Source organism: Strigops habroptila, chromosome 20 (assembly GCF_004027225.2).
Source record: "Strigops habroptila isolate Jane chromosome 20, bStrHab1.2.pri, whole genome shotgun sequence".
NCBI lineage: Eukaryota > Metazoa > Chordata > Aves > Psittaciformes > Psittacidae > Strigops > Strigops habroptila.
In genome coordinates, this window is record NC_044296.2 from 489,646 (window position 1) to 517,085 (window position 27,440).

The 27,440-nt window shown below is 57.8% G+C and overlaps 1 protein-coding gene across 1 annotated transcript; it reads left to right on the forward strand.

The window, feature by feature from the left end:
* Positions 1–1,147: 1,147 nt before the first annotated feature.
* Positions 1,148–27,107, forward strand: LOC115618306 (collagen alpha-1(I) chain-like). Its single transcript, XM_030509745.1, has 7 exons — positions 1,148–1,270; positions 1,384–1,608; positions 1,891–2,914; positions 14,795–15,138; positions 25,720–25,871; positions 26,194–26,311; positions 26,766–27,107. Exons 1-4 carry the CDS (start codon positions 1,148–1,150, stop codon positions 14,899–14,901), a joined length of 1,479 nt encoding a protein of 492 aa, XP_030365605.1. The 3' UTR covers positions 14,902–15,138; positions 25,720–25,871; positions 26,194–26,311; positions 26,766–27,107.
* The last annotated feature ends 333 nt before the right edge of the window (positions 27,108–27,440 follow it).

The window sequence follows — 27,440 nt, forward strand, 5'->3', positions numbered from 1 at the left end:
GGCTCCCGAGCAGAGCCCATCCGCGCTGCCTCCCGCTGAGGAGACCGGCGGTTCCTGCGGCGAGCGCCGTGCTCGCACCGGAGCCCAACATGGCTGCTGTAGTGAAGGTATTTGATTCACACGAGGGTGTAGGCGAAGGGGAGAAGGGGGGATGAGAGGCACCGGGACCGGAGGCAGCGCCCGCGGCCGCCGGGGCGAGAGCTACCGGCTGGCGACGACCCGGTAAGTGCCGGGGAGAAACGCGGCCGGGCGGGCCCCGTGGAGCCCCCGCAGCGGACACGCGTGGGGCGGCCGCCTTTCCCGCGTCAGTGCTGCCAGGCCTCTGCCGCGGCCCCTCGGGGGCAGCGAGCAGTGGGGTGCGGGCACCGGCAACCGGCGGGGGTGAACCGGGCCGCTGCAGCCCGCCCGGGCCCTGTGCGTCGGTCACCGGTGCCCGGGGGCGACAGGGAGTGGGGCCGGAGCCGATGCTGCGCCCCGGCCGCGCCGGTGCCCGAAGCGGCCCTTCCCCGAGCCGTGCCCGGGCCGCAGGGTGCTGGCGGGGCGGCGGCGAAGCTCCTCCGGTCCCGTTCGTTCCCTCGGCGGAGCGTTGGGCCGCGGTCGTTGTTGCGGTTTTACCCTTCGGGGAAGGAACGCGGCCGGGCCTTCCCGGGAAAGGAGCGATTCGATAACAGGACCCACCGGGGCGGCGGAGCGGGGCCGGGACCGGCTGGGCCTCGGGCGGTGTGGACGGCAGCGGGGCCGAGCCCACCGGGGCCGGCGCCTCCCCGGGGCCGGGCAGGAGAGGCATTTGGGAGCCCGGCCACGGAGGTAACGGCACCGTTTCGGGCCATGCGTGGTGCGGACCCCGGCAGGGGAGCGCGGGCGGCAGCTACCGAGGGTGTGCGGGGGGTACGATCCGTTAATTTGGCAACCGGCGGCTGCCTCGTTGGCACCATCTTCCTGCTCGGAACGCTTGACCGTGCCGCGGTGCATCGGAGCGACGGGAACGGCCGGGATGATAACGATAATAATTACTAGCGGTAATAATAATTAATTAGTGGCAGCTTGGAAAGAGAAGGACGGAAGAGGCACGACCCCGGCCGCGGCGGCGGTTCAGCACCACGGAGAGCGTCGGGGTCGGTGCCCGATGCCCGGTTCCCGGTGCCCGATGCCGGTGGGAACGCGCTCGCCCCGCTCCTTGAGGCCACCGCTTGCGGTGGGGACTCTGGCCAAGGGCTTCCCCGACTCGGGGACCCCCGGTAAGGGGCAGAAGGCTCCCGGAGAGCCCCCGGTGCTTGCGGGTTGGCATCTCTGCAAGCGCCGCCATGCATCACTCCCAGTACCTTCAAAGGCGGATATTTATATATGTGTATGATGTATATCATGTATTTTATATCTGTTTAGGTCCATACATATAAAAGGGCGGGTGTGGGCAGCGGGGGACGGGATGGACCCGTGCCTCCTCCTCGGAACCGGAGCGCTGTGAGCGGGAGCCGGGCCCCTTTGCCCGCCCCTACCCGCTGCTCCCGGTCCCCGCTGGAAGCGGAGCCCGCCCGGAGCTGCCCACAGCCGGGGCACCGGCACGACGCTGTGCCCGGGGCCGGGGCTACTGCTATACCCGGGCCACCGGTAAACCAACCGTTTCACTGGTAAACCAACCGTTTCACCAGAGCGAGGTGTGACGAGGCGGCCCCGGAAGGGCTGCGGAGCCCGGCGGGCCGGGGCAAGGCTGGGGGGCCCCGAGGGTGCGGAGGAAGCTGGAGAGAGCCCAGGGTGTCCTGCGCAGGGGTGCGTGTGCGCGGGTTCGTGTGAGGGGCCGTGAGGGTATCAGGACGAATGTGCCCATCGGTGTGAGCGCTCCTGCGGGATGTGTGTGCACCTTCGTGTGCTCCCGAGGGTGTGCACCGGTAGCCGGGCACCCCTGGGTGGGAGACTGCACACGGGGGTCACGGCAGTGCCCGCCGGTGCGTTCCCGGTGTGAGGCGGCTGCGGGTGCCGGGGAAAGCCCGCTGCCCCCCGCCCCTGGCCGGTGCGGCCTCGCCGTTGCCGGGAGAGAGGAGCGGATCTCCTGCACCGGGCAGAGCCAGCCGGGCCCGGCCCTGGGCGGCCGCACGGGGGGGACGTGGAGCTGGACCTCGGCACCGCGTCCCGGGCTCTGCCCCGCCGCCCCTCCGAGCCGCGGCCCCCCTTTGTCCCGGGCCTGAGGTGTCCCTCTCTGGTCTGGGGGCAGAGCAGAGGCCGGGCTGGTCGGGGAACCCTGTTACCTCCCGGCATGAGGGGGTGGTCCACACCGGTTTTTACACCCGAACAGCCGCAAAAAGCTTTGCAAGTGGGGCCCGTAAGTGCAGACTCGACGGGAGGGTCCGGCCGCCCCTCCCGCGGCAGCTTCCCCGCCCAGGACCCGTCGGGTTTAACCCCGACCTTTGCCGGGGGGGTGGCTGCGCCACAGCCTTGCCCGAGCGGGGTTACCCCCGGGGCACCGCCGCCTCCCCGACGGGGCGGGCCGGCCGCTGCGGGAGGCTGGGTGGGGAAAGGGGGCGGCCCGGGGCGAGCAGACGGGCCGGCCCCTGGGGACAGCGGCGGCCGTGGCGAATGGCGCTGCCCCCCCGAGGGGTGACCCCTGCCCCGGCCCCACGCCCGGCCTGTCCCAGCCCCGCCGCTCGGGCTTTGTCCCCGCCGGCCGCCCCGTCCCTCCTCCCGCCCTCCCCCGCCCTCCAGCCATCCCTCCGCCGCCGGCTCTGCCTCAACTTTAGTGGCAGGTCCCGGTGGCGCCGGAGAGCGGGAGAGGGACCCGCACCGGCACTGGCACCGAGCGGGATTATTCAGCCTCCATCCCGGCCCGAGCCTCCTCCCTACCCTGCCACAGCCTGGGAAGGATGCGGAGACCCGGAGCGACGGCGACCTCGGGCAGCACCGGCCCCAGCGGGGCGAGCAGGTACCCGCCTTCCCGGGACCCTTTCCCCGGCACCCCTTCCCCGGTAGCCTCCCCAGGTCCCTTCCCGGGCTCCCCTGTCCTCTCCCCGTCCTCGCTTGGGACTGGGGGCAGCCACTCCGCCGAGCTGCCGCACGGCTGGAGCCCCCTGTCTTGGGCAATTCCCCGGCAGCATCCCCCGCCGGTGCCCGGGACCGGTGCCCGGAGCCTCCCGGCCGGGGAGGAAGATCCCTGCGGACAAGGGCAGCCGAGGACGGGGCTGCCCGGGCGAGGCAAGGTGTCTCCCCCGCGAGGACATTCAGAGCCCGGACACCCACGATGTGCGGGTCTTTCCCGGGTGTGCAGGGCCCGGCTGCAGGGTGCGGGAGGAAGGGGAGGAAGAGTTGGGGGGCGCAGTGGAAACCCCGGGGGGGGCCTTTTTGGCTGTGCCTGTCCCTTCCCCAGCCACTCTCATGACTCAGCAGTTCCGTGCCAGTAATTTACAGTAATTATAAAGTGGGAGTGGGCTCTGGGCTGGGTTTGGGGGTGAATTTGGAGCTGGGAAGGAAGCAGGTCCCTGGGCCACAGGTGATGGGGATGGGTGCTGGGGGAGCATCCTGCCCTGCGATGGTCACCGGGCCATAGGGGTTGTGTGGAGCTGAGACTGCTTTAGGGTGCAGATCCTCTTTGGTGTGCAGACATCGAGCTGGGGCGCTTTGGTGGGCATCGGGGAGCGCCAGGGTTGTGTGTTGCATCCCAAGGTGCTGCGGCAGACTCCTGGTCTCCCACCCAAACCATTGGGGTTTCTTCATTATTGAGGGGACATGGATGCAGCCACCTTGTGAGGCTCCAGCATCGGAGCCAAACCACCCCCGGGTGCGCGGCGTGGCCGAGGCCCATTTTGTAAAGACCTGGGTTGGTTTTTCTCTTTGGTTATCTAGCTGTATGAGTGTATGTGATATCATAAAGCTAGAGAACCGAATGTAAAAACCCACTCGCTGTTCTCCGGGAGAAGAGCCCTGCCCTCCCGGCAGGATTGGGGCTCGGCAGCCGCCTTTTGGCCTTCCCAAAGCACTGGCCCCGGTGCCTTGGTGAGGGGGAGAGCGGCTGGAAGTCAAACGTGGCCGTGGAGTGGAAATTTCAGTGGGGTTTTGTCTGTAATCATTTTTATTGAGGCCCAGAGCTAGTGCCTGTGCTGGGGTGATTATTTGATTCCAACCTGGGGTTCCTCAGGCTGCCTACAAATCCAGAACCTTGGTTTTATGAATTTTTAGGGTTGTTTTTCTGCTGTGGTTTTAATTTCCATGTTGACAATTAAGCTCCTTGCACCGGGTGTGCCGGAGAGAAATGAAACAGGGCCAGCTCGGAAATAACCCCCAGAGAAACCCTGTTTATAACCAAGTAGAAGGAAAGTTGCTTAAATATATTACCACATGCAAATTGTAATTTAGCACAAACCCGTATCCAAGGCCGATTTATCTACTGGGGAAGAGAAATAAATCATCACCACTCGCTGGTTATTCTGCATCTGCAGAGAGATTGCAGCTTTGTTCTTTGGAGAGGGGGATTTGGGAGCATTGCTTTGAGGATACTCTGGTCTCGGCCTCCCCCTGGTCCTGCTGATGCTGGACCCAGCCCCGATGGCTGAGGCTGGAAGAAGGGAAGGCTGTAAGTGGTGACCCAATGGGCTGAGTGGTCCCCAGTTATTCCTGGGAAGCTCAGGGAAGGTTCTTAGGTGCATGATTGAGGTGCAGCGCGGAGCAGGCAGCAAGGAGGCCCCTCCATGACTGCAGAATCTGGCTCTGAGCTCTCGGGCATTCGGCAACGGTCAGTGGGGAGGTTTCAGGGATGGACCCAAGCACCCATGTGCTTAAACCGTCACAGGTCCTGACCATGCCGGGCCACCCGCTGCTCTCCCGCTGGAGGCAGGCACAGTGCGAGGTGCAGGGCACATCCACTCCCTATCACTTCTTGGGTCTTTGGTGCGTTGATTCCCTGGCTGGTTTGGTGTCAAGAAATGAGAAGGGAAAGAGCATCAGCTCCAAATGTTAAAAGCCCAAGGCCCCGATCCCTTGCTTCATCTGCACATCCTGGCTTCTATGTGGGGTTGTGCCTCTTCTTTCACCTGGTGTTGCTGGAGTCTGCAGCAGAGGAGGAATTTGGGGTGTGAGAGGCAGGGGTGCCCCTTCCTTCTTCTTGACATGTCTTGCTTTGTTCAGGCAGGAAAGAGGAAGGTTTCTTGTCCCAGATCTCAGTGATTCCTGGCACTGATCCTTTGCGGACACCCTGGGCTCACTCAATTTGTACCTTTTTCTGGTCAGGGAGGATGTGGGCTCTATATATATTGTGGGATAAAGCAGGAACAGCCCCAGTACACCCCAAAATACAGTGTGGGATAAAGAGGAGATGGTTCCTTGTACATCCTGTGCCCCATGGAGCTGCTCTGCCTGCAGCCTGGGGATCAGAGTGCAGGTGCTTTAGCTGTGGTGGTGCTGAGCTGGTGAGAGCCTTTGCTGCAGGGTCTGAAGGCACCAGCTTGTCTCCTTGGTGGAGACACAGGTCCCAGGGGGACTGATGCCACCCTGAGCTCTGCTTGCGGGGCCAGATGGATAGGGCATTGCACCAGGAGGAAGGAAAACCTTCTCCATTTCCTTGGTTATTTGCCCTCAGCATCTCCAAGGCACGGCAGGTTTCTGTCAGAGCAAGCTTCCCATGCCAGGCCCACTTACATGCCTTCAACCATCTCAGGCTCTCCAAGATCTGGACCAACCACGCATCCCATAGATTTGCGTGTGGGTTTAGGCAGGGTTTGGGCTGCCTGCACTGACCTGCCTGTGTTTCTGTAGCGTTGGAGGAAGCTGCTGGCTGGTGGGAGCAGCGTTGCAGCAGCAGCAATGAGGCCGCGTGGGGACAACCGGGAGGATGCGAAGCGTCGCCGTGCAGCAGTGGGAGGGATGCAGAGTGCACAGCGCAGGGAGCTGATGCTGTCCATCAATCCTGCCCTCACCACTCTTGGTCCCAAGTGTCCCAAGTGTACCCCAAAACACAGCACCACGGAGCCCAATATCCCGGCTGGGAGCAGCAGGAGAACCAGCGCAGGCTCCGCTGTGCTTGGGGAACCTTCTCCTCCCTCCTGACTACTTGTAAACCATTTAGCAAGGAATTTCTTAAAATAGGTTCCACTTTAAGGACTTATCTGCTGAATACCATTAATTTTCTGGGGTTCGTTAAAAGCAAACTTGGTATCATAGCAACTGAATCTATTCCAGGGAAGCAGCCAATTGCGCCATGCGGTGTGTGCAACCGAAGGAGAGAGAAAGGAGCCTTTCAGGTTTATTCTCGGGCTTGTGCCTTTGCAAGTGAAGTTTTAATTTCCAATGTTTTATTCCTTGCAGAATATTTTATCATTTCTCCCAGCAAATCTGCAGGGAAAGGAAAATCACCGCACTGGCAAATATTTGCCCAATTGCCTTTGTGATGTGCTGCCCGCAGGCAGAGGCAGTGGCAGGGGGATGTGGTGGGCGCTCAGGCTGGATGTGAGCTGGCAATTTGGCCTTGTGTTTGGGACAGCCAGAGTCATCCCTCGGGGATTGTCCCAGTCTGGAATTGATGCTGCCATCCCCTATGTTACCTTTGGGAGCGATGCCGAGCGTGGGCATCTCTGGATCCGGGACCGCCCAGTGGGATTGGGGGCTGCTGGTAAAGAGGATGCTAATCCCTGTCTCATTTCCACAGCCTTGCTAAAGAAATAGTCATTATTTTCCTTTTAATCCCATCTCTCTCCACTTTTCCATTAGGGCCTAAACTGCAATCTTGTTCCCAGGGGTTGTTACGCTGGGGATAATCCCAGGCGCTGCTGGGGTGCTTGGTCCAGCTACTTTGGAGCTGCTGGGCTGGTTTGGGGCTGGTGCCAGTGGGTCAGGGCTGAGCCCAGCCGGACCTGTGGGGCTCCAGCGCTGGTCCCTGGGAGAGGAGCCAGGCTGAGCATCCCGGTGCAAGCACAGCAAAACGAGTCAGGGACAATGGGGTGCTCCCTAAAACCCTGATCCTGCTGTGGAGATGGGCATAGAGAGCTCATGCCTGGCTTGGCTGTTGAGGTGCCGGCGTGTTGACTGTGTTGGCTCCGGTGATCAGGGTCTGATCCTGGGCTTGGTAGGGAGACAGAAGGAGCCCTTTGTGCTGTGGCTGGTGCAAGGGATGCAGGGAGCTGGGAGGATGCTGGGGTTTGGGGTGCCGAGAGGAGCCAGGAGGCTCCTTCCTCCCACTGTGAGCTGATGATTTCCCAACTTGATAGCAGGGAGGGGAAGAAAAAAAGTCATTTATGATAAAAAGTATCGCTTAAATAGACAGAAAGTGTAAAAAGCCCAGACAAAAACATATCCCCGAGCAGGAAAAAATGAAAACCAGTGATGTGCTTCACTTTAGGCCGTTTAAAAATAACCGTTGAAGAGGCAACAGTAAATAACAATTCCTGCCCATCAGGTCCATGTCACTTCGCCAACGGGTGGCGAAGCTCCCGTTTATTTACCAGAGCTGGCGCAGGGTGGTCTGAACGGCTCCTCAGCTGCTCATTTCTATGGATGTCGTGCTGGAGTCTCCAACCTGGATAAATTGGGTGCCAGTGGTGGTGTCCCCCAGGCCCACACCTTGCACTGGAGCTTTGCTTTCTCTCTCTTTATTTATATAAATATATAAAAAATACTATATATATTTTAAATGGAGAAATCATTATTTACAGTTTAATATCTTCATGTTTCTATGGAAACTCCATCCCTGAGCTGGGTTAAGGAGTCAAAACCAACTGGGGAAATGGCAGTGTTTGAAAGCAAGCTGAGTGGGGTGGGTGCTTTTCTGTGCCGGGCTGCGGGGACTGGGGTAGTGCAGGATGCGGGGACCCGCTGCATGTTAGTGATGCTCAGGGTACCAAGGACATGCCTTTGGTGGCTGCGTTTTGTCACCCCTGCCAAAGCCAAACCCTCTGCCTGGGTTTCTTTGCAAGTGGCTTTTCAGGACCAACTAAGCAGCGTTCACCAAAGCCTCTCCCCTTCCCCACGCCAGGAAAGCCCCTCGAGGATTGGTGGTGCTTCAGTGGGTGAGGAATGGCCAAGTCCCCTTGCCGCGGGCACACGTGGGCATCACCCACCAGGGGAACGCGCTGCAGCCCCGAATGTAGGTCATGCACATATGTGCATCATCATGTACATATGTTGACTTCAAAGAGCTGGGGCTCATCCTCACTGATAACAAACCCGCGTGTGGCCGTTCAACAGATTTGCATTCATAACTGGCAAACACGAGGCACGTGTGTTATGTACCGGGGGGCTGGGGGGAACCCCCCGGCCTGGTGCTGGTGCTGGCACTCATGTGGAAAGAGCATGGTGGCGGCGGAGACCTTCTCCCCCTAATAGCTGGTGACAGGGACTTGCTAGTGGCGATGTCCCTGCGCCGGGCACGGAGCAAGGATGGAAGGTGTGCGGCGTCCCCGCTTTTGTCAGAAAGGATCCATCAGAGTAGCGGGGAAAGGTCAGCGGGAAAAGCAGGAGCAGGCCCTGAGGATGCTGTCCTGCCTGTCCGTCCTGCTGCGAACACCAGCCAGTGATGCCCCCCCTCTCCAAGGACAGCTTAAAAGAATAAGAAGTGTGGGTTTGGCCGTCTTTGCCTCCTAATTTTGCAGCCTTTGGGGGTGGTGTTTTCATGCTACCTCCGCTGCCACCAGAAATGTATTTATTTATTTTTAATGAAAAGCACGATCTCGGCGCTATTCCAGGGCTGGGCCTTGGCAAACAAGGGAAAATGGTGAGCATGGGGCTGGCGGGGGGAGGCAGAATGTTCCTGTGCCACTGTCACCAGCTTCGAGGACCATCATCTCCCCCGCGGTGGGACCCTCGGCTCCGCCGTCCCCATGGCTCCCTCAGAGGCTGAGCCCACACTTTCTCTGCCCTAATTCCCTGGGAAACCAGGCGAGGGCTGATCCTTGTGTGGCTGTTTATTGTTTTCTATAAATCTTGGATTTCTACAGAGCTGGAAGAGGATTTTTTTGGGGCAACTCACAGGCTCAATGTTAGGGGAAAACAAGGTGCGATGTGCCCAAACCACGCTGGGGAATCCCATCACTTCGTGTGTCAGGCAGGGGTTTAATGTGGATTATTTGCTCCTGGAGCATCCAATGGTGGTTGTGAAACCTGGGCATGGCCAGAGCCATGTTTGGGGTACTCAGGCTGGTGCTGGGGTGGTTGGGGTCCCCGTTGATCCCCACAGCCGGGTTGTGGAGGGGGATACAGCCACTGGCCGTGTGTCCCCTCTAGGTTTGCAAATCAGAGGCAGGCGCTGGTACCTTTTGGCTCATTTCTTATACCAAAATCAAAGCATCCAGATAAAAGGGAGAGACAGGAGGGGTCTGGGCTGGGGGCATTAACACGCCTCGGCTTCCTGGGGCATGGAAAACCTCCTTGGCTTCCCACATTTCTCCCCCCCCAGCTTCCAGAGCAAACTTTAGGGCTGCAAACCCTGCAGCAGCAGCAATGCATCACCCAGCGACGGGCACACGTGTGCTCCCACACAGCCCTGGGCTTGCACACGCGTGTGCACGCGCAGCCGGGCCGGAGCTGGGGCCGGCTGCTCCGGGAGACGGGGGTGCGAGTGGCATTTCAATGCGATCCAGGCGGGAACAATGAGGTGTGTTTTTAAGGGGCTGTTGAAAGGGGGGTTTTTGCTGAAGGCCTGAAAGGGCGGCAGGGGGGGAGGAGGGAGCCGGGCAGCCCCTCCATTAGCTCAGTGCAGCAGCGAGAACAGCTGTGAAAAGAGCCCAGGCCTTTTTCCCACGCCCAGAGGAGCGGAGCGAGGGAAGGAGCCCTCCCAGCGAGGTCAGATCCCATCACTAATATATACACAGGCTGTGCCCTCATTCACGTCACCCCGGCGCAGGTTTGTTTAAGGCACACACACACTGACACTAATTTCTCCTCGCCCTCACTCCCCCGCCCGGCCCCATTATGGTCCCCGCTGCATTAAACCCTCCCTGTGCCCCGACGGCGGCTGGTGGCACCGGGGGTTGGTTGGGGGGGGAAGGGTTCCCCCCCCCCATTCCCAACACCTGACCACAAGGTCAGGACGAGCTGCGGCGGTGGCAGCGATGGGCTCAGGCCAGCAGCTGCTGCGCCGGGGCCGGCACACAGGAATGCACCGCGGTGGCCGGGTCCTGCAGATGGGACCTGGCGGGGGTTGGACACCCGGGACTCAGCTGGTGCAGGAGAATGGGGGATGCTGAGCTTGATGGGGGGGGGTGGAATAACTCCCCTCCCCGCCGGTGCTGTGCATCCATGGGAGCGTGGTTGATTGATGCCGGCGGAGGTCTGGCCTCGTGGCTGCTTGTCGGGAGGATGGAGCTGTGGGTCTGTGCTGGCGCCACGATAAAGGGTGGGTTCAACACCTCCCCCTGCCCCAGTCTGCACTTTCCAGAATGATCCCAGTGCTCCGGTGCTGCTGGTGGGGTCCTGGTGATCCCAGCACATGCCCCAGCAGCCACCGGTGCAGGGAATGGGTGATGCCCTCCTGCCTGTCCCAGTGATGGCCTGACTCTCCCATGCAACAAGCCTGGGTCCAGGCAGCTCTGCCCCTGCCCTTGCTGCCACCATCCCTGTCCCCTGCACCCCCGGTGCTGGGGGGATGTTGCATGAGGCTGCTGTGGTGTGCAGGATGCTCACAAGGGGATATACAGGAGGTGATGGGGATGCTCCCCTCCTTCTTCCCATGCCAGGATGCCATGCAGCAGTTCCCTGTCCCCCCTCAACCCAACCAGGCATCTGCCAGAGACGGGCAGCAAATAAATCAGGTCTTGTTTATTCTCGTGCCTGGGCTTGGTGTGTGGGTTCATTTTAAAACATTCTGCCTTAAATTACAGCCTAATAAATCAACACCCACTTTAGCGATGCAGTGTGCACAAGGAATTTAAGTTGCCTCCATGGATCTTGGGCTCCACGAAGGCCGAGGGAGTGAGTTCCAGCAGGCTCCTGTCCTGGGACATGTGTGTGCATGGCCAGGACACTTGTGGGCATGTTTGGAACAAGCATGTGCGTGGCTGAGACGTGTGTCATGCCTGTGCATGGCCCGGTCATGCATGTGCATGGTTGTGCGTGGCCAGGACATGGGTGTACACAGCTGTGCATGGCTAGGATGCGTGGTAATGGCTGTGCATGGCTGGGACACGCATATTCATGGCCAGAACACACATGTGCATGGCTGTGTGTGGCAGGGATAGATGTTAGGGCAGGCGTGTGCTGTCAGCTGCCTCATGCAGGGCCTTGGGCAGCCTCGGAGCTAATTCCAGCCCCCTCAGCTCCCCTGACATGGGGTGTCTTTGGATTCCCCCCCCCCGAAGGTGACAATAAGGTTCCCCCATCCAGCCTCTGCCTGGCTGCCCTCTCCTCGCTTGCTCTGCCCCCACTAATGTCTTTCCCTGAGCATCCTCCTCCCCTTCACCCCTCCGCTCACACCTTTCACTTGTCTAATCCCCTTGTATTTGTCTGGGCTGCCTTCCAGGGCCACCCACCTCTTTATAGGGCCACTGCTAAGTAAACGCTGCCTTTGCTCTGCTAAACGGGGGCTCCTCCTCAGCACAGTTGGGGTTAGTGGGACCAGACCTTTTAATGTGCCGCTCGTCTTCCTCCGGGGCTGCCCTTCACCTCCTGCCACAGCACCCTCCATCCTCATCCTCTCCCTTTCCCGGGGATTCCAGGCACGCCGGGCTCTCGGGGCACCACAGCCCTGGGTGCCATCATTGCCTGTTCCTCCTAAAGCCACCCTTGGTGATGCCCAGGGACCTCATCCTCATCCTCCCCCTTCGCTTGCGTTGAGGCTGGTTTTATCCCTCCCCCTCCTCATCTCCCTTGCCAAGCCCTGACACTTGATGGCAGCCCATTCAAAATGCATGGGCTCCCCTTTCCAAGCGCCCCGGTCCTTTTGAACTAAAAGGATTTTCTCAGAGGCTAAGTTCAAATGTGTGGCCGTTATTTATTTATCAGCCCGCGATGTATTATTCATTTATTTAAAAATGTATGGCAGCTGGGAGCCCCGTGTTCCACCACCCCACGGACAGCCAGGGCCAGGTGGAGACAGCCCCTTGCTCCAGCCATAACCTGGCGCGGTGGCTGCCACCAGCCCAACGGCCTCACGCCTGATTTACCATGAACCCCAACCCCAGGGTGGGCTCAGGGCTGGAGCTGGTGCTTCGAGGGGATGCCAAGGACCTGCTGTGTCCCGGTGCTGCCTGTCGCTGGGGTTAGGTGCAGGGGGTTGGAGAAAAGTGGCTGTGCTCTGCTTTGCTCAGCACCACAGAGAAGAGAGGACACAGCCAGCCCTTCTGACATCTTCTTGTCCCCGCTTGACACAGGGCGGAAGGACCGAGTCCCCTCACCGGAGGAGCACAAAGGGTTAAGGATGCTTCCCTTCCCCACTAAACTCCCCACGTCCCCCTCCAGGAGCCCCCACCACCCTCTTTCTCTGCTGAGACACTCGCTAATTGAGACAGCTTCAGCTCCTGCCTCCCTCCTCTCCCCCTGGGGCTGAGCTGCCTCTTCCCAGGGGGAGCACATTGTCTGCTCCAGTGGGTTGATGTAATCCCTAAGCCTGAACAATACTTCCCCACCCCGCTCCCGTTGAAAGGGTATTAGTTGCCCAATGAGATAATTACTCCACAGGCCACCCTAATCATCCCATCCGCTCTCCCTACGGGCACTGAGCTGCCTGGCTCAGCCCCACAGCACCCAGGATGTGGGTTCGGGGTCCCCTGGGGTGATGCTGATGGAGATACTCATCCTATGTGGGCACCTGGCCTCCAAACACCAGCAGCAAAATCAACTGGGGAAGGAGACGTGCTGCTGAGATGCCACCTCCAGCCTCATGGCTGTTGTCACCTCAAAATGCCACCCATGTGTGGGGTGGGAGTGCTGGGATGCTGAGCCTGGGCTGGCAATGACACTGCCACCACGCTGATGAAGCACGGGTGGGATGAGCCTGCCCCAGCCTTGAGGATGGAGGGAACAGATTCCTGAATTGGTTTAACGGGAAAGAATCCCAGTTTTCAGCCCCACTTTGCACAAGGTTTGCGGCTGCCGGAGGGACCTTGTGCTTGCTCCTGTGGAGCGTGTGGAGCCATGTGGCACAGGCATGGTGTTAGCACGTAGCTGTGGGCACATGTGTGCACACACAATGCTGGCTGCTTGGCTGGGCTGAAATTCAGTGGTTTTCCCAGCTGGATGGTACCAGGGCTGGTTTTCCCTTCCCAGAGCTGCTAGGACGTGGTTGTTGTCTGCAGAGCTCCAGTGCCCCTTGTTTATCCAATGTGCTGGAATTGGGGATGACACAGGAAAAGGGACCTGTTCAGGGCTGCAAAAATTAAAGCCTAGCTCTTATTAATCCTGCTCTTTGTGGCTCTGGCTATGCCGAAGTCAGGGATTATCCCACTTGCCTTCCCGCACGCCAGTACAGCAGGAGCGAGGCAGCCGGAGAATTAATCTCCTGTAGGTTTTGCTGATCCCATTCTCAGGAATGGTTGGGGGGGTGGATGCAGAGGGGCTGTGGGAGCCGGAGCCAGGACACAGACCCACTGCCACCATGGGTTTGTGTTGGGTTTGGGGAGGGGAGGCGGCATTCAGCAGGATGCTCGCTGGGATGCTCACTGGGATGGATGCTCACCAGGATGCTTGCCAGGACCCAGGATGGGGTTGCAGTGGCAGGTCTGGCAGCCCCACGGTCACCAGGCTGCACCACCCTGAGTTCCCAGCAAGGACATTTTTCCCCTTGGGAATAGTGCCGGCAGCACAGGGGCCGTGCAAGGCCAATGCTGCGGTGAGGGCCGCTGCCCCGCTCCAGCCACCGCTCCTCCCCGGCCCTTTCTTGGCCGATCTCTTCTGACAAACACCAGTTCTTTCTGTGCCACAAAGTCCTTGTCCAGCCAAGCACACAAAGCGGATCCATTATCCGATGGGGGACAGAAAGGAGGGGCTGGGGGGGGGTGGCCGCCGCACAATGCGCACAAGTGGCGCGCGGGGCCGCCCCTATTGTGTCTGGGCAGGAAGGGCTGGGACCCCCAGTGCGGCTCCCTCAATGGCAGCATTGTGTCTGAGCCCCCCATCCCTTGGTGTGTCCCCTTGGTGTGTCCCCCCCCAGCTCCCACTGCTGTCTGGGGCAGTGCTGTCAACCCACCCTGTGTCCAGTCCTCTCTTGCCATCAGACACCCTCCGGAGTGCTGAGGGGGTTGAAGGGGCTGAGTTTTTGGGAGCAAAGTGAATGGGATGAGGGGTGCTCCCCCCAGGCAGGGCTGTGAACATGGGTGCTGGGGCCAGCAAGGGCTGAAGTCCGCATCTCCCCACCCTGTGGTTTTAGGTGATAAAAAAGCTGATCTGGGGCGGACCAAGGCATCCTGCACCAGCAGCAGGTGATGGGGATGGGGGTGATGACCAAGGGCTCATCTGGAGGGGCTTTGCTCCATCGCCCAACACAGAGAGGTTTTCCTCCCCACTGGCTCCCAGGAAGGTTTGGTTCCTCTCTCAATGCCATCCTGTCCTCAAAACCGGGTGCAGGATGCGGTCTGGGGTGCAACCCAAGGGGTGATGGAGCTGCTCAACCCTCTCTCTAGACCATGATGGAGAGATTGAACAGAAACCTGTCCCTAAGCAGGGACCCGTGACAGTATCCAGATCCCAGCAGTGGCCTCTGGGCATGCAGGGTTTGTGCTTAGATGAGGGTGTGGAAAGTTTGAGGTCCTCCGTGCCAGGAGAAACATTTAAAGCACCATCTTGGCCACATGGGCTGGGGGGGTGGCTCAGCGATGGGCAGAGTGGGATGGGTTTGGAGGTGACCACTGTGTCTTTGAAGGTGACAACTGCTAATTTGATTCTTTTGCAGAGGAGAAATTCCTGTGTTGCTTCGACCTCCACTGTCCGGTGGCATCCCTCACTGGGAACAGCGATGGGAAGCAGCCAGGCCAGTGTGCACCCTCACCATGGACATGAAAGGATGGAGCCCTCTGGGGTGCCACTGACTTGGTTTTCCTGCCTGTGGGAGCCACCAGGCCAGGATAATGCTGCTCCCAGCACCAGTTTGCAGCGACAAAGATGTACATGACTGTTGGGGATGGGCTGGTTTCACACATCCCTCCACAGCAAGCACAGCGCCTGCAGAGCCAGGCAAGGGAAGTGAGCTTCGCTGCCCCGAGGATGCTTGACACCCCTTCACCTCTCCTCCATGGGGTAAGTTTGGGCTTTTCTTGCTTTTCTCTCCTGGGTTTTCCCTGCAAAACCTCCCCCCCAGGCTCTCTCCAGCCCGGGATATGGGGAGACTATGGAGCAGGGCACCCGTGATAGCTCTGCATGCGGATGGACTGCCAGGCTGTGAAGTGCCACGTCTCACTGTTATGGGGGAAAAATCCCCGAGTTTTTATCCCCATAATTGACTTTTTCCCCCTATTTTCCCTTTTAAATCTTTTCTCTGTGACTCAAAACCATCCTTTTCTGTTTCTAAGGGGGAATGTTCCCCTCTCATCTCTCACTTTGCCCCCAGCCTCCCCCACCACCCACAGATCCTCCTGCTCTGCCCATCCAAACCCCAGTTTTCCTGCTGGCAGACATTGGATTTAGCTGCACAAGCACCTTCCAGCTCCTTGTGGGAACCTGTTTTGGGGTGATGGCTTCATCCCGGCCCCTCAGCCACAGCAGCATCACATCCCTGGGTGTCAGTCCAGGGAGGAAATCCACGTCCCCTGCGGGTCCTCACTCTCCCAGGTTCCTCCATGTGATGCTGAAGCTGTCTGAAACATTAGGAAAAATCACTTCCGCCTCTCCCAGGGTGAGCCTGGGCTGCCAGGATGCCCATCAGCAGCCCTCATGCTTAGGGGTGGTTTTCCAGCAGGGATTTGGTTCACCCCCAGATGCATGAGGGGGAGATGAGGAGTATTATCCCCATTTTCTACCTGAATGCCTGTGCAGGAGGGGTTTGGAGTATCTGCTTTTTGAGGGTGGATTTTCCTGCTGTTTTGCCTGCTGGCTGGCACCCCATAGGGAATGCAGGATGCATTCCTGTGGGATCACCTTCCAAAGATGGGTCTGGGATGCTCCCATCTCTGGAATAGGCACGGGGCCATATCAGTGCTGCTTTTTAGGGGACCACCATTGCACGTCACTCCCCATCTCCAGCTCTCTCCAGAAAGTACCTCTGGGGATGCTGATCCCGATATCAACCGTCAATCTCCCTCCACACGGAGACCAGCACCATCCCATCTGGAGACCCCAAGCTGCAGGGATGGAGTGGGGACCCCCAACCAAGGGCGGGACCCACTAATACCCCCAAATCATGACACCTCATAGCTTTGAACTGCCTTTCCCCATCCATTTTTGCTTCATTCCTTCTTTTAAACAGCCACCTCTTCCTCAAAGCAAAATGAATGGTGGTCAATGGGGCTCATTGGTGCCGGCACCCGCCACATCTCGGTGCCCGATGGGTGCCCCGAGCAGATGCTCGGCGCCGCAGGCGAAGCCGCCATCCTCCTCCTCCTCCTCACTCTAAGATGGCCGGCGGCCCCAAAATGGTGCTGAGCATGAGACGCCATCTGCAAGGCTGGTCCCACGCCCGCCGTGGCCTTTTTATGCAAAGGGGAATTAATTAGATTTGAATATGGTAATGAAGCCATCCAGGTCCCTTCTTTTCTTCAGGCTTTCTTCTCACCCCCGTCTCCGCCGCCCCTTAACCCTTCCCCCTCCGCTTTTTGCACCCAAAGCACCGCTCCTGCATCCTAATGAAAATCCTGGCTCGGCAATGCCATCGCCACCCCCTTTCCCACGTCGGGTTCCATCCATCCTGGGGATGCCAACAGCCGCAGCTCTGCCCCCGTGTGCCCATGTATCCCCCCAAAAGCCAGGTGCTCGCAGAGGCATGAGGGCAACCACCCAAAAGGAGAAGTGGGGTTTTGGTGGGCGATGGCTGCAGCGAGACATCAGTCCACAAGTAATTCCCCCAAAGCTGGGTTGGGTTTGAAGCTTCCCTGATCCTCGTATTCCCAATGTTGTCTTTTCTTTTTTGCTATGGGCTATAAGGGACTTGGTGTCCCCTGGGTGCTGCCCTTGGCTGCATAGGGATGGGTGAAGCTGCTTTAGGGGTATTTTGTAAGGAGAAGGAAAAGAATCACGAATCAAAGGAATTTTCCATGTTTGTGCCCAGAAAAGGAATTTTTTTAAACTGGGAATTAAAGCTTTTGCCATTCCCACATTTCTTACACGCATCCATCCACGTCACCCCAACCCAAAAGTGCTGGGTCTTGACGCACTGAGCAGAGAGCAGAAAACTCCTGGAAAGAAGGATTTGTGCAGGGGGAAAAAAAAATATCCCTGGAATAATTTTTATACGTCTATCTATATTTATAAGGAAACTCTTTCACTTTTTCCCCACTTAGCTCATAAAGCAAAAGAAGGAAATTGGGAATAGCTGCAGGAGCTCATCAGAAAAGCCCCCAGGCGCTTTGTGAGCAAGTTGCTGAGAATTGGAATTGGCTTCTTTAAAACATGTAGTATTTGCAACAGGGTCATTTCTGGTAAAAACTCTAATTGTATCAGCAAGCTGCTTCCATCTGAAACAAGGAAAAGGCCAAGATTATATATATACGGACATATATGGGGTGTGTATATATGTATATATAGTGGGGACCAGTTGCCAGGCTCTGCCTCATCCCAGAGCAGGCTCTGGCTCTCTCCTGAGATGCTCGTGGCATCTCCTGGGCTGTATTTCCCAGCTCAGCCTGTGCTGGCAGCCAGGGACCCAGCTTCATGGGGATGCCAGGATGCTCATCCCCACTGCAATGGTCCTGCCGACCCCTTCTGGGATGGCAGAGGGGAGAGAAAATACCCTGGAGAGAGGGAAAAGGAGCAGGGGAAAAGAGAAGGTGAGGAAGAGGAGGAAAATCTATAGAGCAGGGGAGGAAAGAAAGGAGTGACAGGGAGAGATATAACAGAAATGATGAAAACCATGGAAGGGAAAGGGGCAGAGTGGAAGCAAGAACAGGTAACAGAGAGGCTGATGGGCTGAGAGACAAATCAGGGAGTGGTGATAAAGCAGGAGATGGGCAGATAAGATAGAGAGGAGCCTCAGTAGCAGAGCACGAGGTAAAGTGTGGTGGCTGCGGAGCTGGTACCTGTGGGAGGATGCTCGAGGCTCTGCCTGGCTCAAGCCAGAGGCTGGACCAGGGAGGTGGCAAGGGTGGCAGTGATGTCCCCGCCAAACTGGCCAGACCCAAAGGTCTACAACCGCGTGAGCATCTCCAAATATCTCATTAGGCCTGGGAACCGGCCTGGCAGGGCAAGCAGCAGCCCCCATAGCAGGCAGTGGGGCTGTAAATCTCCCTCTTTTGGTGCGGGTGCTGCCAAAAGCCTCCAGCAGGATTTATCTCCCCTTCCCACTTTTCCTGCCTTCCTGCACTGCCACGTGGATCCCCCGCGGCAAGGGAAAACAAGCGAAGATGCTTCTTTTGTCTCTGCCGCGCGGCCCGCAGCAGCTCTCCAGCCCTAATCCACCTCCCTCCCGTCTCCCTTCCTATCTCTGCTGTGGAAGAAAATGGACAAACCTTTTCCTTGTTTTAATTGGGAAATAAAGAAGTCGGTGCCTGGGAGGAAGGAGGGATGGAGACACCCCAACAGTCCCACATAACCCCCATGGGTTTCACCTCCCTGAGCCCCTGCACGACACCCACCTCAGCTCACTGCTACTCGTTATTCCTGATCCCTCACAAGCCGTTCCTGCTCCTTCTGTGCAAAGTGAAATGATAGAACTAGAAGTGATGGATGCGCTGGTGAGAGCTTTGCACTGGGGGAGAGAGCGGAGGAAAAGGGGGGGAGGATGGAGAGAGCTTAAAAATTACAGTGGGAATTAGCAGGAGTCTAAGCTGTTGTTTGCGCTGCCCATTAGCAGCTGCCTATTTATCTGTCACCAGATCCTCGTGGCATCTATCCATCCATCTGGATCCTTGTCAGTCTGTCTGCCTATCTAATTATCTATTAGCATGGCAAAGCCCCCCTGACAGCAGTCCGGGCCAGGCAGACGTGAGCCCCCCATCAGCTGCCCTTCACCCTCACACCGATGCTTTTATGAATGTTCCCGACACAGGAGCAAAACCCCGCTCCTACCCCTCACAATACAATGTGTTATGGATGGGCAGGGAATGTTCTGCAAGGCTGTGGGATGCGGATGCGTTCAACAGCAATGCAGGAAAGCCAGGCTGGAGCAGGGAAATGCTGGGGTTTGCATGGAAGGGCTTGTCTGTAGGGTGTTGATTGTGTTGGGGTGTGTGTCCATGCCATGGTGTATGTGCATGCCACATGCTTTGGCTGCTCACAGATGCTCGATCTCACCCATGGGAAGCAATCCCGGAGGCCTCTCAAGTGCGGGCACTGCCATGGGCAGCGCCGGTGCCGGCGGCTCTTTGTGCCCGCGCCGCTGCGATGGGGTTTCTTTGTTCATGGTGCTGGGCAGGTTCCCCCTCCCCATGGCCACGGCCACCGAGGAGCAAATCAGCAGCGTTTGCATATTCAGAGCAGGTGGGGGCCCATATGCCCAAGATGCACCAGACAAAATTAGCCACCATAATCATAATCAAGTGTGCCGTTGTGCTGGGGGAAGGGCAGCCTGGCAGACAAGCCTGATAATTATGAAGCTCAGCATGTGCACAGCAGTTTTCCAACAATTATGCCTAGCTCAGCACGCCGGGAATGATGCTTGTTACAACCACCCTCCATCGCCCACCAGCAGCTCGCTCCCGGAGGGCTCTGCCAGCTTCGGCCCTTCCAAAGGGAAGGGAACATGAGGCTGGCGAGGAGCCGTGCTCAGATCCCATCCCACTGCCCTTCCCAATGCATCCAGCCCTTCACAAGCTGGTTTGTGGCTTGGTGACAGCCGTTGCTTGGGCATCTCCCTGTGTCCCAACCACCTTTCCATACCCTCCTCTTGCAGCTAACCCCTCATTTCCCACCTGGACTAAACCTACAGTGCCCAAAGCATCTCCAGAAACCATCTTCCCCAAGCCCCATCAGCATCCTGCTCTTCTTGCCCTGTATGGAGAACACCACCACCCCTTTGCACAAAGGAGTCCCATGCTCCAGCTTCACAAAACATCAGTTTCCATTAGGGTTTTTTCCATTTGGGTTTTTTCCCTCCTATTTCCTGGGAGGGAAAATTGCCTCCCAGGATTTTCCCTTCCCCATCCTTCTCCGCTCACCCCACTCTTTGCAGGGTGCATTATCTGCTCTGCAGGCCAGGGATGAGGGTGGTGGCAGGAGATGACAGTCCAGATTCATCTCCAGCCATCAGAGCTCCAGGGCTGGTGTCACGCAGCATTTCCCTGCACAAGCCCTGGGGAAAGGGAATGGGAATGGGAAGAAGCCACATGCCCACGAGGCCGACGGGAGACACTCTGCAGCGCAACAAGGACCAGCCCTGGCGCCGTGGCCTTGGGAAGAGGCAGCTCCAGGCTGCACAGACACAGGATGCTCCATGGCACCCTCCAACCTGCATCCAGTGGAAGAGGAGGAAAATCGATTAGTTTCCTCTTTTAAATGGGCTAGAAGCTGCTCTGGCTCCAGCCGGGTTGGGAATAGTGCTGGGAGATGCTTCTGTTTCCCCAGGGTGCCCCAGTGCAATGGGGATAAGGGAGATCAAGGCCGTAGCTGTTCCCCTGATGGATTGGTGATAAAGGAGCTCAGCACACATGGAAATCACCGCTCTGCTTTTCCCAGCATCCTTCCTACTCATTCCTATTCAGTGTTTGGGGGTCAGGATGGGCCAATCTCCCCCAAGCCCCATGGAAAACTCTGCTCGAAGCACAGCAGCTCTAGTGTTAAGCAGCCCAAAAGGGGGATTTTCCATGCAGGGAGGTTTGTGGACATTCCTGCCATCCCAGCTCCTTTCTGCCTGTTACCTCCCAGCTCGATTAACAGAAGGAAGCACCAAACCAGCATCAAAACACCCATCGGAACTGCAGGATTGCTCCACATCGTGCCAGGATCAGCCAGATCAACTCCAAACCAGAGGATTTATGAGAAGATGGTGGCAAAGCTGGGAAAGGAGCAGTTTGGTTCATTTGTCCTGAGGCATCTCCCAAAGTCCAGTGAAACAGCCCCAAAATTCAGTTTCTGCAGGACGGAGCAGCACGTGCCTTTGGGGATGGTACATGGGAGCAACTCCACATCGTTCAAGGGGAATTAGGGTCCCCAAAGATCCAGTCCGGATCCCTGTGTGTCCCCCGGATGTGGGGGTTTTGCTGGATTCTTTCCAGGCTGGTCTTTCCCCCAAGAAGCAGGGAAGGATGTGACCCTTGGCAATTCCCCATCACTCAGCATGTGATCAATGCCGAGAGGGTCTCACTCTTATCCATGTGGGAATAGCACCCGATTCAACTGACCAATTCCTGTGCAGCTGGAACATACGGGAATCAGCAAACCACCCTCCTTTTCCTTCCCCAGATGTTAAGGTTTTCCTGTTCAGTCCCTTCCTGAATAAAGACTTTTGCTTATATCATCTGCTTTGGAGCCTGGAATGCTGATGGAGCTTCCCAGGGACTCCAATGGGTCAGACCCTGAATCCCCCCCAACCCTGGGGGTACTGGTGCTGCTCCCATCCGCAGGACGGACCTTAAAATATTCTTTGCTGGAGCTTTGGAAAAGAGCTTTCGCTTGCTTTAATGGATGGAGGAACTGGACAGCGAGCAGAATCGCAGTGAAATCAATCAGTGTTGTGCTTCCATCCCAACAAAGTGGTTCGGGAGCAGAGCAGCTTTGCTTGGGAAGACTTGGGAAAAGCAGGAAAACCCCAGCACCTGTTTGCTTTTGAACAGGCTGTATTTTTGAAGGGAAAAACAACCAAGAAAATCTCCAAAAGCAAACTCGAAATGAAGCCGGGGCGCGTTGCTCACACACCACTCCCCCCCGTTGCTCACACACCCCACCGGGCTCCAGAGCAGCACCTCCGCAGCCCATCAATCCCGGCTGCCGGCTCTCGCAGCGGGGCCGGGGCGGGGGGAAGGTGACCGCCCGCCCCATAAATATCACCGGGGGCGCCGGGGCTGCGCGGGGCCGGCGGGCGCAGACAAAGCCCCATTGAGCTGCCGGCGGAGGCGCGACGGCGCAGCTGCCGCGGGGCGCGGGACGGGTCAAGGGCAGAGGTGGCCCCCGCCGGGGTTATTCCTCCCCCCCCGGCCCTTTTACTCATGGCCATAAGATCAATAAAGTTAACCAGGTATGTCCCTGCCCCTGGAGGGGGCGGGAGCAGCGGGTGCTGATGTGGGTCGTGCGGGAGGGGAAGCTGAGGCACGGCGCAAGAACCCAGCATTGCATCTGCTCCGAGGGGGCAGCGCTGGTGCTGTTATCCCTTGGGAACCCTTTTGTGAGTCTGTTTAATAACACATAGAAAGTGAAGCAGACTTGACAGCCTCAGCTCTGTGCTAGAGCAACCCCAGGACCATGCCAACACAGCCAGGATTCCCGTGCTCGCCTCAAATCATCTCGCATCCCTGCCTCAGGCCCAGTTCTCCCCATGCCAAGGGTTTCTCCATATGGATGGAGAACTAGAGCTTTTGACTGCACATGGGAGCTGCAGCAGGGGCAGCCCCTAACAGCCCCATCCACCCCCAGGACTGGGGAGTTCAATCCTGCTGCCACATAAACTTAGGGGTTTAGAATATTTTACTCCCTATTAAGCAATCCCTTAGCAACGCTTGTTTCCATGGCAAAGAGCAGAGAACCTCCATGCTGATGCTGAGCTTTGCCTTCAACTAGAATTCAGCTCATTTGAGTTGGGTGCTGCCCCTATAAGCCAAGTCCCCAGCACCCATGGGGGCTGCCCGCCCTCGGATGGACCATGGGTGCTTGTTCCAGGCTCCAGGCCAGGCTGGGGACACAAAGCAAGGGCAGCTTACCTGGGAGCAGCAGGTATGGAGCATGAAGAGCTGCTTCGTAAAGAAGGGGAACTTGGAGCATACCACACCCCCCCAAAAACCAATCTCCATCCCTACAACCCCAGCTCTGGAGCTCCTGGGTGTAAAGGCAGACCCCAGCTGCAGGGCAGCGCAGGCTTCCCATATTGCACCAAGGAGCCTTTCCTTGCTTCCCTGCATCTCCAAGCCCTAAGGAACGCCAGCAAATGAGATGCAGGTTACTGGAAGAGCACTGGGTGCTGGTGAGTGCTTCAGCACCAAACCGGACAGGGGAGGGGGGTTCTTTAGAGCCTGAATTATTGGGGACTGGCACCATTCAGCTTCATGTTCCCAAAGGACATGTGAGTCCCTTAAAAATTGGGATTCCTGCAGAAAATCTAGATGGAAAGGGTGTTTTTTGAGCTTCCCCAAAAATTCCCAGTGATGTTCTGTGCTTTGCTTGGCATTTTCAAAGAAATGGGTTTAATTCTGCTATCTTCCTCCTCAGTGGGGAAAAACTCCACTTGGGAGTGATAGCAGGTTCCTGGGACAGACCTTCCACAGGGAATTTCCCTTCAGGAATCACCCAGTGTCCTCATTTTCCACCCTAGAGTCCCAGATCAGCCTTTCTAGGGATGCGAGACCCTGGCAGACCTGGCATTGCCGGGTTTATCCCCCTCCCTCTCCCTGGGAGGAGGAAGGAAACTGCTCCAGTGAGAGCGAATCCTTGCCTTGAAGGAGCCTTAAAATCTCCTGAATTTGACAGCCCAAAATAGCCTATTTCTGCTTGTTTTCAAGTGTTCACCAGCCCTGATTTATTTACCCGGCTCCTTTGAATCCATCTCATGCTTTGAATCCCAAATCCTGAAGCAGAATGGAAGAAAACTTGCTTCTGTTATTTAGATGGTTTTGCCCTTGTTTAACTGGGGGGGGGGAGGGGGGGAACTGTTGTTTCTCCTCACTGAAAGGGTGTCCCCTGCATCAGTGGTCCTAGGGAGGGCTGAAAACCATCATGGCATTCTTGTAGCTGGGATTTCCAAGCATCTGGACCATGTGGCTGCTCCACATGGAGCATATCCCAGCCCTGGATATCCCTGTTTGTGGGGGGGCAGCTGCGGGTGAGCAGAGCCCAAGGGGATCCATGGGATGAGTTACTCAGCGGTGTGGGAGCGTTCGGCAGCAGAGTTGCTGGTGACACTCCCAACACCCCCCTCTCCCTGCTCCATGCCGGTGCCAGAGCCCATCCTTGTGGATGGAGAAGCCCCCAGAACATCCCTCCTCACCTTGGTCTTGTTTTGTGCCCAGGGGAGCACTGAGAAACAAACTGCAGATCTTTAAGATCCTTCCAACCCAACCTGTTCTACGATCCTGTGGGTTTTGGTGCAGAAGGACTCAGGTCAGGCATTCACAGGCATCTCCTGCTTGGGACCAGCATCTCTGGCACCGAGCACCTGGAATGATGGGCCCAAAACCTTCCTGAAGCTGGAGATGATGGGACAAAGGGCAGCAAGGGTGGATGTGGTTGTGGGGAGAAGATGGTGCCCCCCATCCTCCTCATCTCCCCAGCTCTCCCAAACCAGGCTCAGCTTTTCTCCTGCACACACACGTTTGCCTCTGCCACGCTGCTGGAGAAGGGGCGAAATGAATCCCTATGGAAATGTATGTAAATGAATTCCCTGCCTGGACACTCGAGCTGTTGGGAGCCCGGTGGGAGGAGGGAGCCTGGGACCCCGGGCACACAGATTCCTCCCTTACAGCCACATCTCATGAGGGTTATTCCTCTCAGCAGGGCTGAGCCCACACATTGCCCCAGGGTCACTCGTGGTCTTCCGCCACGTTGGAGCAGGGAGAAGACACCAGTGGCTCCTGCTGTGCCTTGGCAGAGGTTGGGATGAGCATCCGAATAGGATGCTTTTTGCCCCATAAGCCACAGGCCTTGGTCAGTTCAGGAGGGAAAAGAGAAACTTGGTCAGTTCATGAGGAAAAAGAGAAACTTGCAGAGCATTTAGTGAATAAGAAATCCTGGTTTTCCTGACCCAAAACACATCATAGTTTCTTAAACATACACTGTGTGCAGCAGCAGGATCAAGCCCTTCCCATTCCTGAGTGGTCTCACCCCATGAGATGGGGAAAGTAGGGGGTAGATGGGGACCTCCTCGGCTATATGGAGGCAGAGCAAGCACTGCAGTGAGCCCCAAGCTCCTGGGAATTGTGGGCAGCTCCTGTGTGCATTCCTGATCCCGTGAGGCAGCAACACAACTGCCCCTGAAAAGGGGAGTCTGGGGCACTGGCATCCACTGGGTAAGGCTCCTTTGCGATGGGGCACAGATGTGATATTGTCAGTGCAGAGAAAGGGTGTGGGAGATCCAGGGAAAGGGTTTGATGTGGGATTGTGGCGGGAAAGATTGGGTTCACAGGGAGCATGTCCATGCAGGGGACCCCTCTGGCAGCATCCCAGAGGAAGAGCCCAGCCAGGGTCTGGCAAAACCAGGCATAAAAGCATCGAGGAGGAGCATTCCCAGACCAATGTTCGTGCTGCAGCATCAGGCATCTCAGCATGTACAAAAGCACTCGCGTCCTCCCCTGCCCTGAGCTGGCATCTGTGTACATGGGTGGGGGACAGGTGGCCCCATGTGCAGCATCAAATCCCAGCCTGGTTTGTGTTGGAAGGGACCTTAAAGATCATCCAGTCCCAACCCCCTGCCACGGGCAGGGACACCTTCCATTAGAGCAGGTTGCTCCAAGCCCCTGTGTCCAACCTGGCCTTGAACACTGCCAGGGATGGGGCAGCCACAGCTTCTCTGGGCACCCTGTGCCAGCGCCTCAGCACCCTCACAGGGAAGAACTTCTGCCTCAGAGCTCATCTCAATCTCCCCTCTGGCAGGTTAAAGCTACCCTGAAGGAGTTGGTGTGCTCACGTCAGAGGGGCTCATGGAAAGGAGGGTTCCTGCACTGATTCCCCTCCCCACACAGGCCATAGAAGGAGCTGGACCTGAACCCGGAGCTGACGGAGCCCCTGCAGGGAATTGGTGCTGGGTGAGCCGCAGGAACAGGCACTTCTCGGGGATTTATGCCATGCAGCACTTGTCAGCACAGCTTTAGCACCCCATAAAGCAATGGCGAAGGCTGAACGTGAAGGGAGAACACAAGGATGCCCCAACTGGGCAATTAAGGAATGAATTCGGGCTCAGGCCCTGCAAAGCTCCATAAAGGAAAGGCTCGGGGAGCGTGGGGGGTGCAGCCATGGGAAGGTGGGGAAAATGCAGGAGGAGACTGGAAGGAGGGAAGGGGTGCATGCTCTGGTGCACTGTGGTAGCCCCATGCAGGCACAGCTAACAGCATGTATGTCTATCTGCAGGTATCCCACAGATGGGGCATTGGGACCCCCCCAAAACAACCAGCAGCAGCAAGGACGTGAGTGAAGAGCAATGACCTACGAGGGTCAGCAGGAGACCTGGCACAAAGCGTGGCTCTCGGTGAGGATGGTTTCAGGCATCCTGTGGGAATGGGGAGGGATGTGCGGAACCCCATGAGCCCCACAGCAGTGCCCAGGTCCCCCCAGAGCACTCACTGCTTTGGGAGCATCACCCTAAAGGTCTTGCAGGAGTTTTGCAGGACACAACGCCCTTTCCTGCATTTGTGGGAGCTCTTCTCCCCATTAGACACCAGCAGCGACGTGGGTTTTCCTGCTCCTGCTGTCACTTGCCCTCTTTCAAGATGTCCCATGGTGTCACCTCAAACTCCTGCCTGATCCTATTGCCGGAGATTGGAGCCAGAGCCCAAGGGACACACAAGGGGATGGGGACTGCAGTTGTAGGGATGGCAGAGATTGCTGGGACAAGGAGCTGGCATGAGGGTGACGCAATCACCTCCCGGCCCCGGTTCTCACCAGGCTGGGACTGGGCTCACACCAGTTTGTCTCATTAACAGGTGCCATAAGTGGATTCTGTGGGCTCCAGGTGACCCAGAGAGGCTGGAGAAAGGCCAAGGCTCAGCTGGAGACTTGGGCAGGATCCATGCGGGTGCCCTTCCCATGCCCAGGGTAAGGGTTGGCTCCCTCCTTTCCCACATAAACAGCCCCAAGGCTGGAGCCAGATGTGCCCAGGGGGTCCCCTGCCCCGCTGCCAAATGAGGGACCACGAGATGACATCTCAGGAAGCTGGAAGGACACAGAGCTGCTGCCACCAAACCCAAGGCATCGGGAGGATGAGATCTGCAGCTCAAGGAAAGGAGAAAATGCTCATGTGCATTAAAGGTGTTGCAAGCCCCCGGCCTGGTCTCCCTCATGCTGCTGGTGTTTGAGCAGAACTTCACCCTTTTCCTCCCAGGACCCCCCAAATCCCTGCGAGACCCAGTGTCTGGGGAATGTTTCCTTCCTGCTTGTGTCTCACCAGCCCTCTCCTTCTCTGTGGCAGAAGGCGAGGGGTGTCCTGAGGGGCCCCAGCGCTGGAGGGGGCCGTGTCCTGCCCCCATTGGGCTGGGGGGAGGCAGGAGCTGGGGTTTGGCCAGTGTGGGAACAGGCACGTCTCACCTCACCTTTGCTCCTGCCTCTCCTCATTCCCACCCCAGACCTGGGGACTGGGTCTGGCCCCACTTTGCTGGTCC